We start from the raw sequence: 13,717 nt of genomic DNA on the forward strand, positions 1-13,717 counted from the left end.
AAGTTCAGAAGGAGTTGATTGTTTGGAAAAAATTGCAATTATCTTTGCTGGGGAGAATTGCTGCTATTAAAATGAATGTTTTACCTAGATTTTTATTCCTCTTTCAAATGATACCAATAATTAAGAAAGATAAGAATCTTGAGGAATGGCAGAAGGGAATTAATAAATTTATATGGGAAGGTAAAAAAGCTAGGGTTAAAATGAAAATAATTCAAGATTCTCGGGAAAGGGGAGGTTTAAAAATGCCCAATTTTAAATTATACTATGAAGCAGCTGCTCTCTCTGCAATAAGTGATTGGTTTAATTTAACAGAGGAAAGAATTTTGAATATAGAAGGTTATGACTTGCTATATGGATGGCATGCATATTTAATTTATGACAAAAAAGTGGATAAGGCCTTTAAAAATCATGTGCTAAGAACTGCCCCTCTGTGTTTGGAAAAATACTCTTATAAACTAAATTATAAGGTTCCTATATGGGCAAGTCCTAGACATACAGTAGAAAATATAAACATAGAACAGAATCAGGAAATGATTACATATAAAGATCTTTTGTATACTGAAAGAGGTAATTTGCAGTTAAAATCTCTGCAAGTATTAAGAGAGGAAGGGAAAAATTATACTTGGTTTCAATATGAGCAACTACGTGCTAGATGGAAGGAGATCAGAAAATTGGTATAGAGCAGAACGAGGGAAATTTGGTAAAGCAAATTAGAAATCAGTCTCAGGAGCATATAAAGAGATTGTATAATGTGTTACTTGAAATAGATTCTGAAAGGGACTTGGTAAAGGACTGTATGATAAAGTGGGCACAAAATTTTCAGGAGCCAATATTATTGGAAACGTGGGAAAAATTTGGGTTAGAAATGTTAAATTCACGCAGGCACAGAATCTGAGGAAAATTTTTATAAAATGTTTTATAGATGGCATCTAGATCCTAAAAATTATCGTATGTATCCAGAAATGCAAGCAAAATGTTGGAGATGTAATTGTGATGACGCTACATATTTTCACATTTGGTGGACTTGTAAGGACATAAAGGCCTTTTGGATAAAAATTTGGTGGATTTTACAAAATGTTTTGAAAAGAAGATAAAGTTCCTGCCAATTTTTTTGTTGGGAAAAATACTCTTATAAACTAAATTATAAGGTTCCTATATGGGCAAGTCCTAGACATACAATAGAAAATATAAACATAGAACAGAATCAGGAAATGATTACATATAAAGATCTTTTGTATACTGAAAGAGGTAATTTGCAGTTAAAATCTCTGCAAGTATTAAGAGAGGAAGGGAAAAATTATACTTGGTTTCAATATGAGCAACTACGTGCTAGATGGAAGGAGATCAGAAAATTGGTATAGAGCAGAACGAGGGAAATTTGGTAAAGCAAATTAGAAATCAGTCTCAGGAGCATATAAAGAGATTGTATAATGTGTTACTTGAAATAGATTCTGAAAGGGACTTGGTAAAGGACTGTATGATAAAGTGGGCACAAAATTTTCAGGAGCCAATATTATTGGAAACTTGGGAAAAATTTGGGTTAGAAATGTTAAATTCACAGGCACAGAATCTGAGGAAAATTTTTATAAAATGTTTTATAGATGGCATCTAGATCCTAAAAATTATCGTATGTATCCAGAAATGCAAGCAAAATGTTGGAGATGTAATTGTGATGACGCTACATATTTTCACATTTGGTGGACTTGTAAGGACATAAAGGCCTTTTGGATAAAAATTTGGTGGATTTTACAAAATGTTTTGAAAAGAAGATAAAGTTCCTGCCAATTTTTTTGTTGGGAATTATTACGGATTGTACAGTAATTGAGACTAAATTGATTTTAAATCTAATAACTGCAGCAAGATTACTAATAGGACAATATTGGAAGAAAAAGAAGTACCTACAATAGAAGAATGGATATTGAAAGTTGCCAATTTGGCTGAGATGGCGAAGATATCAGCCTTTTGAAAGACAATACGCAAGAAAGATACTTAAAGGAATGGAAAAATGGATTGACTATATTCAACGTAGATATCAGACTAAGAGTTATCAGACTGTTTTGAATGATTATGATGTATTATTTTGATTGTTTTGGGGAAGTTAGGAATTGATGATTGTAGGGTATAATTAAGTTGGGATGAAATTTTTAGCATATGTTTGTTTTATTTTAACTATACCTTGTGCCCGTTCCGGGAAGTCGGGGGGGGGGTTGTGAAGGGAGGGGAGAGGAGGGGGGGAAAGGGGGGAAAATTTTTGAAAACTTTTTGAATTTAAAAAAAAAAAAGGTATATTTCTTCTTTTTTGTAATTAATCCTTACTATACCCAGAAGGAAGAGTTCTGGCGTCATATCTATTGTCTGGTTTAACATTTCTTCTAGCCACTGCTTTATTTGGAGCCAAAAGTCCTTGGTTTTCGGGCATCCCCACCACATATGGCAGTAGGTGCCTAGTGTTGCTGTGCATTTCCAACATTTCGGTGAGCAATTTTTGCATATCTTGGCCAGTCTTGTGGATGGGAGATGCCAACTATAAAACATCTTGTATTGATTTTCTTTGTATGCTGTGGCTAGGGTAAGCTTTCTATTTCTCTCCCATAGTTTTTGCCAGCTATCTAGATCGATGCCATATCCAAAAGTCTTGCTCCAGGTGACAAGCTCCATGTTCATCATCAGGAGCACAACTCCCTCTATATAATAATTACGGTCAAAGTTTCTGAATGCTGATTGATGAAAAGCAATTTGTTTTTGGAGCCAGTCTGAATCTACTTCACCACATCCAGATTTAACAGCTTCCAAGAACAAGTTTCAAGCTTTCCTTTATGTTATAGGTGCACATTTGGAAATTATAATTTAAATAAAATGTAATACTTTACACCTGAGTGGAGAACTTTGTGATGATATTATCTCTCTGTGTATGTGTGTGCACTAAATCAGGCATCCGGTTGCTCACTGTGATAGGCAATTTCAAAACTTTTATTCCATCTTTTTATGGTTCATTATTCTTAAACAAATGTTAAGTCTGTGCACTCTATCAAAAAGGATAAGGCCTCAAATGGAGACAGTCTTCAGAGTGCTCTCCTCTTCAAATTAGAATATATGGCTGCCCAATTTCCAGTTCATTCAAGGATATGTTATGTAAAGAAATAATATGTAAGAGGAAATGAGTTTGATTTAATGCTGACAAGTACTGTTTTGAATGTTGTGATAATCACAGTCCTGTCATTTGAATGTCATGATTGGGAAAAAATGATTACTGTGATTGACTTTGGTTCCAAGGATTAATGAATGGAAATACAGAGAAAATAATTTCATCCTAGTTCTCTAAAACTCCTTGTTATCTGAACTCGTATATCCTTCCTATTTGTTTTCTCTGACTGTAGCCTTGTAGAAGGATAACTCCTCTGAATGGTATATTATCAGGTGATGTGGGCCAAGGAGGTAAATGAAATGTGGACTGTGTGATCTTTCTTAGTATGGTTAATTACACCAGGATGGACTGGGTAGATGAAAAAGTCATCAATATGTCTACATTAAATAAAATAATTCTAACATGGGAGACGATAGTATAGTTGCTTTATAAAAAGTTCCTTAGAAACCTGTGGATTGATGTAATCTACTTTGACATTAAACATATGTTTGCCCTAATGGACTTTTTTTCTCTTTAAAGAAAGGAGGAATTTAATAACCACATTAATCCACCTCAATCACTTTGTGACCAGTGTGGTATTCATCGGAATCAAATTTATCAGTTTGGGGTATAGAGGTATATTGATGCTGTTTTATCTGTACACTCAATTTGAAAGGTAGGATTGAGGAATATTGATGTTATCTCAAACATACCTTTAAGGGATCTTCTTCCATCAGAACTAGCACTGATGATGTTATCTAGTTTGGGTAATGAAACATCTGCAAGCTCAGAAACATTTGCAAGCTCAGAGAGTACCAAGGACCCCTCATTTCAACCCTGAGTTACAAATATTCTCCTTTTTTGATATCTGTAATTTTGCAGCAGGAAGCTCAACTCATTGAGTTTCTGTGTTTATGTCCCTCTTTTTTATTCCCCTGGACTTAGAACATACTGTGGAACATAGAATAATAGAGTTGGAGGGACCTTGAAGGTCTTCTAGATGTCTTCTTGGATGACAGGTATGATGAGATGCCAATGTAGGCTCCAAATCACCTTTTCCTATTTTGAATCCAGATTGCTGACTAGCTTTGAAACATATACAATGGTGTATATTTTTAATAATATTACTCCATGAAGACACAATAGATGGACTTTATTAAATATAGTGAAGAGGTGAACTTACTAAATATTCTGTGCTCAGTTCTCTTCTACTTTTTATCAGCTGTTTTACTGATAAATGCCAGTTGTTTTCAAACATATCATTTAAAATTGTTTAATGATAGGGGCAATTTGGCTGCTTCACATTTTGGAACTTAACCCTTTAAAAATTAAGTGTTTTTTTTTTCTAATAATGCCCTCTTATTCCAAATGATAGATGTTTGGAATAATCACCAAGGTGGACAGATAACATATCATTTCATATATACCAACAGATTATTAAGAACAAGGTTTTTTTTAATGAAGATACAATAAAGAACAAACTGAATGTCCTCTTCAACCTTTCTAAGAAATGTTAATTTATACCAGACTGTCTAACTCCTCCTGCTCACGTTTCTGATTGTGCAAAATATGTGCTTTTGTTTTCATTTTTAGTATTTAAGACAACTCAGCTTGCTTTTTTAGTGTCATGGATGCACTGGAAAAGTCTTTCCTGTATTTGAAGACTTTTTTCAGGTAAATCTTATTTCTGTATTTACTACATATGTTTCTTTCCCATTTTCATTGGAACTCAGCATTATGTTTCCATGGAAGAGAATTGCAGAATTAATTCAGAGGTCCATCTGTCTATTGTCTTTCCATGTCTAACATAGTTTCGAGAAAGTAACCAAGAGGGCAGAATGCAATTTTGTTTCCTGATGGTTTATTGATAATATCATGCACAGATTTGTTCTTTATACACTTTATAAATATTAGTAAGACCACTTGGACCACATCCAGTTTTGGCTTCCACAAAAAATGGCAGAAGATGTTGAGATGCTAGAAAGAGTGCAGAGAAGAGCAATAAAGATGATTAGGGGACTAGAGGCTAAAATATATGAAGAACAGTATCTAGTTTAATGAAATGAAGAACTAGGGATGATATGATAGCTGTGTTCCAATATCTAAAGGGCTGCCACAAAGAAGAGGGGTGTCAACCTATCTTCCAAAGCACCTGAAGACAGGACAAGAAGCAATGGATGGAAACTAATCAAGGATAGAACCAACCTAGAACTAAGAATAAATTTCCTTAGTTAGAACAATTAGAACAATTCATTGGTGGAAAAACTTGCTTCCAGAAGTTGTGGGTGCTCCAACAGTGCAGGTGTTTAAGAAGAGATTGGAAAACTATTTGTTTGAAATGCTATAGGGTTTCCTGCTTGAGCAGGTGGGCTGAATTAGAAGATCTCCAAGGTCCCTTCCAACTCTGTTATTTTATCATCAAGTTATTTAGAGTTCTGGATGATACTCAGCTGTTTACCTTCTTTCTACTTACTACTAGGAGAAGCTGTACAACTGCTTGACAGTTTCCTGGAAGCTATAATGAAATGGATGGCAGTCAGTAAATTGAAACTAAATCCACATAAGATAAAAGTACTATGGTAGGCAGTTGTCTGATTGGAGAATTGGGAAAATAGATAATGGACAATGTAACATTCCCATCAAAGAAGCAGATGTATAACTGGTGGTTTATCCTTTAGTCAAGTCTATAACTTGAGGTACAAATGAGCTCAGTGATGAGAAGCCCTATATCCACATTTGCTGGTGTGTCAGTTATGCATCTGCATACTGATATCATCTCGTTTCAGTAATTCATGTCAAATAAACTCTCAATTGAGTTCTTACAATGTACTTTAAATGGAGTTGTATTTTGGTTTAAAGTTGTGGTTTTTGTTACTTTTTACAATAATTTTGCTGTATAAATTAAACGTGAGCAGAGGGGTTCCGGTGGTATAAATAGAACTCTCTTGGGCCCAAAGCAAACCTCTCAATTGCCTCCTTTCTAATATTAGTTATCAAAAGTTGATGGCTGTATTTGAGAGAGCATACTTGTTCTGGTTTTGACCTCATATATACAAGTGATTCTTGGGGGCAGAAGGAGAGCAGAAGAGCAGCCTAGGATGGTCTTGAGTGGTGAAGCAGTGCCACTATGAGAGCTACTAAATCTGGCTTGCAAAAACATAATGATCAATAGATGTCTAGAAAGAGGGCTTCTTTGTATACCTGAAGGTATACAAAGATCTTCTGCCTATGGTTCTGTCCTATTCCCATGCCGTTCTGGCAATTGCCTAGGTTTCTCTATGGAAGTGTGGTTTCTTTGCAGCAAACCATGGCCAGAGTTGAGTTGTGAAGGCTTGGCTGGAGCGCCTGGCTGCCATCCCTCTCTTGACTGTGTGTGACTCACTGATCTTCATGGCAGACGGTAGCAGTTTCAGCTCTAAGCTTGACACATAATATATTTTCTATCAGGACTTTTGTTAGCCTGAGGCGACTGTGTTTCATACACTTCTATGAATCAGCGTTGCTCAAAATCCCTGGTTTTGTTCCTTTTGCAACTTGGTAAATTCATACATACAAACAACCTTCACCGCAGCTTTTCTATTTTTGCAATTTCAGGCATGCTGTTCTTTCCTTCTAATTCAAATTTTGCTGTCTATTGTCTCTTGGGGTCCTGTGAATATGACAGCCATCCTTAGCTTTTCTCCGTACCAGCTGTTCACAATGAAGTCACTCAGCAGCATGATTGAAACCGAAGTCCTTAAACAAGCCTTCACTGTTCCCTCTGGTCAGGACCCAGAGAGAAATGAAATTGAGCCAGTCACAGATGGTGGGAGTCAAGCAAGTTCCCAGATTGTCATAACATCACTGGCAACCCCTTCCTTTAACAGAGCGGATGGAGTGGTAAATAAGAACCTTCCAGAACCCAGCAGCCATGACTGCTGGATCCAAACAACAGATGGCTTTCAAGCTGTTCACAGCTGCAAACACGGGACAGGCCTTTCCTGGAAAAGGTGATTCTGGAGATGAGAACAGTGGTAGCACATGTTTGCCATTTGCTGGAACTAACAAAGGCATTACATTTGACGGCTACTTAGCTCCTGCCGTCTCACATACACCAAAGGGAAATGGCAGTGACCCAGAGAAGCACTGCTTTTGTAAAATTCCAGGAGCAGAAGGACAAAAGAGAGATCAAGGTTAAAAAAAAAAGAAAAAAGAAAGCAGGTAATTTTATCACTTAATGCCTTCAGGTTTTTGAAAACTTCTTTATTTTTAACGAAGACCATTCATTTATTTCCCTAATTAAAAACAACCGGATCAGTATCGTATTGAAAATCCTCCAAATCCAAATTCTCTGGGCAATGAAGTAAAAAGATATTCAGGAATAGTAAATGAACAAATTGTGTTCCTTGCAGTAGGCAAATCACCAGGGTTCAAAACTCAGAATGTCTGCTAATGTCTACTAATCTGCGGGTTGCCTTTATCCTTTGTGCCCAGCTCTTCGATCACATGTCTGACCCATAGCACTGTGGGATAATTCTCATAATCCGCTAGAGCTTTGGTTATACTGTATATTGTTTGCAGCTATATAAAAAGTCCAAACATTCTGTTTACCCCAGGATCTATCTGCAAACACAGCTTGATTTGGTTTGAAGTAACTGTAGTCCGAGGCAATTGAAAGTAAATACATTTTGAATGTATCCTGGGAAGCCATGGGATTACTTAGAAGTTTAGCAGGAATAAACTGAAAAGATAAGAATTTCCCCCCTAAAATGTACAGCTGTAATAATGTTGGATATTGAGGACAATTATGAGATCTAACAAAACTGGTCAGTTCTTTGAGTGAATTATTTAGGTTCACAATCTCAAACAGTCCCATAAATTCTCAAGATGGCCACACGAAATCCTGGGTAGAAATGTTTTTTAAAAATTGACAGAAACAATATGATAAATGAAATGAAAGCGTATCTCTCTCCCCAGGTTAAATTAAATTTGATTTTGAGTGGTCGGATCATCTACTGCTTGCTGATGTACATATATTGCTCTTGAAATTCAAAGAGTGAACTTTGTATGGTATTTAAAACTTTGCAATGAAATAAGATGAGATGACTTAAGTAAACTAGCTGGGCTGCATGTTCTTCCCTAAATTGAGGCTTTTCAGATGTCATGGATTTTACATTCAAAATTTCCAGTGATTATGGCCAACAGCTGGTACAAATTATCACATTGAATGGATTCTAACAAAGCAGTATTTTGATGTTTCCATAGGTTCAAAGGTAAAAGCATTCAACAGGGATAAAGTGAAGGGTATAGAGCCAAATAATCAATGCAGTCCAAATGCACAGCTGACTTCACATTATCCTCTTTTGCCAATTTATGTTCCACATTGCTAGCTGCTGTTGGCAGGAGATGGAGAAATACTGGAACATCATTAGAAAAATCTGCTGGGTACTGTGGAGTAATATTCCATATTATCATAACCATTATTTTGTTTCCTTCTGGAGTAAGAAGCGTTATGTACAGTGCAGGAAGAATGTAAAGAAAGGAAAGAAGATAAGGAAAAGGAAAGGAAGTATAATTAGTCTACTTTTGAGCCACACTTTTCATTATTTATTTCTTTACTTTTCTGTCCATTTTTGTTTCTACCACATAATGATTTAGAGATTGCCTTTGTACTTTAGGCTTCTCACCTTTTCCTTTTAAAAATCTTATTTCATCAATTCCATCCAACCGTGACATTTTTAAAAAACTTTTTTTTATCCTGCCTTTATTATTTTTATAAATAATTCAAGGCAGGGAACTCCTGGCTCTATTTTCCCCACAATAACTATCTTGTGAGTTGAGGGGAGAGGGAGAGCGAGAGAGACAGAGCAAGAGAGAGACACAGAGAGAGAGACAGAGAGAGCGAGAGAGCGAGCGAGCGAGTGGCCCCAAATCATCCACCCTTCTTTAATGACTAAGGGAGGATTAGAAATCATCATTTCTTGCTTTCTAGTCTGGTGCTTTAACGACTAGTTAATTCTCTATTTTCCTTCTCTTTCATCTAAGCTTATTAATGTTTCCATCATGGAAGCATCAATTTTGCATCCCTTGCATACATCAAGCCAATCAAAACTCATAAGCTTGGAAAGATTTGACCAGAGAACTTGTTTGGTCTTCCTGATACAGAATTTAGTAGACTTTTGAATATAAGGAAACCAACATCAGCTTTCTTCTAGATTGTATTAGACCTTGCTGTTTCCTTATTGTTTGCCATTGAATCTGTTTTTATAAATTAATGTCTCCGCCAAAATATTTTAGGAACGTCACCATTTTCATTATGGTCAAAAGGTTGAAATCATATATTCTCATGATTTCTGTGAACAGCTTTGCTCTTTGGTGCCATTATGCATATGGTAGGATTGGCCCTATCAACAGTGACATTTCTAATTAATTACCTCTGAGAAATTATGTTATTCCTTTCTCTCCAAAGATGAAAGTGATATATGCCACCCAGTCTGTACTACATACTGTATGTTAAAATAACCTGATGTACTCTCTTTATTTGATTTTTCCATCCTTGATTAAGGCATTTCTTTCAATCTCTTTGATAATGGATGAATGTGTTCTTCTCTTTGGTTCTAGATATGGCAAGACTAGATAGAAGAAAAGAAAAACTGCGACATTTGACAGGCATTGGACAAGAGCTAATGGCAGAAAGGGGGGATTCCATTTCCAAATTACTTAGTGGTCAGACAGAAGAACATGATTGGTCTAATAATTCTACTTGTCAAAGAGGTGAGAAAAGTGAAGTTGGGAATCGTGGCCTCAGAGGCTTTCGAGGGGAGAAAGAAGACAAAGGACAAAATGGTGAATTAGGTTCAAAAGGGACTTTGGACTAAAAGGGAATCCCAGAGAGAAAGGACAAAGAGGTCTTATGGGTAGAAAAGGAGCAAAAAGCTTAGCAGGGTCACCGGGATCTCAAGGGGCTCTTGGTCTCAAAGGAGATCCAGGAAGACAAGGAAAAATGGGTTCTTCTGGAATCCAAGGAATGCCTGGTCTTCAAGGTCAAAAAGGAGAGAAAGGGGAAAAGGGGAACTGCAAAGCAGTTGAACCCATTGCATTTTCAGCTGGCCTTCAGAAAAGGAGAAGTTTCCCACTGCCAGGATCTCCCGTGAGATTTGATAAGGTTTTTCTGAATGAAAACGATGGGTTTCCTGCAGAATCTGGCAGATTTATAGCCACCACTGGAGGTACCTATTATTTCAGTTATCACCTCAGCATTTGTAGCAAATCACTGAAAGCTGCACTTTTTCATAATGGCCAACAAATTCAGCAAGTGTCTGGTGTAAGACAGTCCCCACATGTCATTAGTCAGGTCTCTGGGTCAATGTTGGTTCAACTTTCTGAAGATGATGAAATTTGTCTTCGAATTTTGAATGCCTCTCAAAATGGCCTAGTGGCTGATAAAAGTATTGATTCAGTATTTTCAGGGTTTTTGCTATACCCTGATTAATAAAAGAAATGAAACATTAACATTAATGGAAATACAATATTATCACTTAAAGTTGGACACAACGTCAGTTTATTTAAATCAATAGACTTTGTGTCTCCAATTGCATTTATTCCTATTTACCATACTAATGGTATTTTCTCATTTTTCTCTATTGCCCATTTTCAAATGCATTGCTAAAATTGATTCTGCTAGTAGCAAGTTCTTATAATTAACCTAATAATTTTTTTAAAAAAAATCAAGCCTGACTTTGTGGATACTAGGAATAATTTCCCATATACTTGTCTCCAAACAATACAAAACTAGTTTGTCATTACTTTCCTCTGGGATTTTTTAAAAAAATTCTTAGTTTAGCTTACATAGTTGGTAGTTCCATACAAGTGCTAATCAGGCCGTTAATGCTGCTTTCAAGTTCATATATGATTGGCCACTGGCTACCACTAGAAACTCTAAAATAAAGTTACTGATACTGTACAGTACTGTTTTAGATTTCTAGTTCTTGAATGTTAAGGATAAATCCCTTAGTTTTTAATTGACAATAGCTTTATCGACATTTTAATGGACAATAGTTTAATAGCCTATAGTTTTCTGATTAGCCTGTAATCTCTATGCTTTGCAGATCAAGAAAAGAATCAATTAGTGGTCAGTGATTTAGACCAGAGCAAAAAAACCAAGGTTCAAATATCCACTTTTTCATATTATTCACCAGGCATCCTCAGTCTTGTTTCCATCTCTTAGCCTACTGTTTCTCACAAAAATGTTGTCAAATTGAAAGAGAAGAGCTAGGTATACCAGAACTACTATGGGGAAATGGTTATAATGTGTAAATAAAAAATGAAGATATTGATTTGATTAAGAGTTGAATATGATTAGATGTGATTTTGTTGAATAATTCTAGGAAACAATTTTTTTCCTTTATTAAAAAATCAAGCCTGACTTTGTGGATACTAGGAATAATTTCCCATATACTTGTCTCCAAACAATACAAAACTAGTTTGTCATTACTTTCCTCTGGGATTTTTTAAAAAAATTCTTAGTTTAGCTTACATAGTTGGTAGTTCCATACAAGTGCTAATCAGGCCCTTAATGCTGCTTTCAAGTTCATATATGATTGGCCATTGGCTACCAATAGAAACTCTAAAATAAAGTTACTGATACTGTACAGTACTGTTTTAGATTTCTAGTTCTTGAATGTTAAGGATAAATCCCTTAGTTTTTAATTGACAATAGCTTTATTGACATTTTAATGGACAATAGTTTAATAGCCTGTAGTTTTCTGATTAGCCTGTAATCTCTATGCTTTGCAGATCAAGAAAAGAATCAATTAGTGGTCAGTGATTTAGACCAGAGCAAAAAAACCAAGGTTCAAATATCCACTTTTCCATATTATTCACCAGGCATCCTCAGTCTTGTTTCCATCTCTTAGCTACTGTTTCTCACAAAAATGTTGTCAAATTGAAAGAGAAGAGCTAGGTATATCAGAACTACTATGGGGAAATGGTTATAATGTGTAAATAAAAAATGAAGATATTGATTTGATTAAGAGTTGAATATGATTAGATGTGATTTTGTTGAATAATTCTAGGAAACAGTTTTTTTCCTTTATTAAAAAAATCTAAAATATGACTTTTGATTCTAATACCTTTTGAATTGTAAGGGATTATGTAATGTAAGTTATCAACTTCTTCTGCGCATGCGCGTTATGGCGGCGCTCTGAGACTCCGGCGGAGACGGCGGCTAAGAGTCCTCAGGCCGCAATGCTGTTCTATGGGCTGCCAGGCTGCCTGGTCCTCGGCTCCGGGTATGCGATCCTTCCGGCAGCCGAGAGCGAGGTCTTTGGACCTCATTGAGCTCTCGGCTGCTGAGTACGGAGCCGAGGTCCTCTATAGCAGCGGACGGCGGCGGCCATGTTGGGGGGGGGCGCGAGAAGACGCCCAGCCTGACTCAGCTGTTTGTCGGCCGTTTCGGCCGACGATGTAATCAATCGGCTGGGGAGCGGCCCAGCCATCGACGGCGGTATGCTGGTATGCGGTATGCTGAGTCTTGGGTGTTGGACCGCAGGTAACATCGGTGGCTGGAGTGGGGCCTGCACGGGCATGATTATTGCCCCTCCCCCTACCCTTCTCTTCTCACTTCATGGCCCGGAACATGGCCTGGAATATTCTTCCCCCCCACTGCTGACTTTTACCATGGCCTGCCTAGAATGCCGTAATTTTATCTACGGCTTACATCTTAGGTCGTGTTTTCCATCGGCGACTGAGAGGTGGCTTGGCCTGGTTAGGTACAACAGCGGCACTGTGTTGGACGGCAATGACGGCACTGACGGTACTGGTGACATAATTTCGTCCTGATTAGCATGCCTCACGGGTTTGTCCCATGATGGTACGCTGCCGGGAACCCAAGGGATACTAGCCCGGCTACTGACTTTTCCATCTTTGTAGCCGAGGAAACAACCAAGGGGAGGCTATTATGCCAAGCCTTGGTTGTCTCTGGACCCATTTGGACTTTCTACGGACTATGATTAATATCTCTGCCCGAGTGGCCAGTAATATGCCTAACATCGGGTTTGACGATCTACAGGTACGACCAGAACATCTTCGCCGGTCAGGAATGGACATCTTGTCGCTGTTAATGGACTATTTCCCATGAGATACTCATTCGCCGAACTACGACAACTGCGAGGTTCCCCGCCTGCAGGAATGGCCCTCAAACTATCAAGGGCCTCCCTTAACGAAGGGTCTTGGGACCCAGAAAGGTGGCATGCGGCCAAGAAGAAGGTGTGGGTTTTTTTAATTGTTTTTTTAAATAGGGGCTTTTAAGGGGGGGGGAGGGATTTGGCGGGTGGGGGTCAGAACCCGCCGGGGAGGGATCCAGCCCCTGTGCTAGTTCGCGACACTATTCCATCTTGTCTGAAGGCAGGGGGGGGGGACGTTCCAGGTTTAGAGGGTTACTCAATCTGTACGGTAAGTGGGAGAGGCAGATATGGCGGGGGGGAGGGGCCGTATCGTGTTGAGGGAGCACGCGTTCGATGTTTGAGAGCGATCGCGTGCTCCGGCCCTCAGTCCCGACCCGTTCCCCGGGTGGCCATGATCCTCAGAGCTTGGACCTTCGGCTGATGTTATGTA

The 13,717-nt window shown here is 37.8% G+C and overlaps 1 protein-coding gene across 1 annotated transcript in view; it reads left to right on the forward strand.

The window, feature by feature from the left end:
- Positions 1 to 4,067: 4,067 nt before the first annotated feature.
- The window catches only part of OTOL1 (otolin 1), a 42,457-nt gene continuing 32,807 nt past the window's right edge, over positions 4,068 to 13,717 (forward strand). The window contains exons 1-2 of the mRNA XM_058188340.1: positions 4,068 to 4,143; positions 4,718 to 4,798. Of these exons, the coding sequence (XP_058044323.1) occupies positions 4,752 to 4,798 (47 nt within the window). The 5' untranslated portion in view covers positions 4,068 to 4,143; positions 4,718 to 4,751. The remainder of the gene's footprint in view (positions 4,144 to 4,717; positions 4,799 to 13,717) is intronic.

The sequence above is a fragment of the Ahaetulla prasina genome, chromosome 6 (genome assembly GCF_028640845.1).
Source record: "Ahaetulla prasina isolate Xishuangbanna chromosome 6, ASM2864084v1, whole genome shotgun sequence".
In the NCBI taxonomy this organism is placed as follows: Eukaryota; Metazoa; Chordata; class Lepidosauria; order Squamata; family Colubridae; genus Ahaetulla; species Ahaetulla prasina.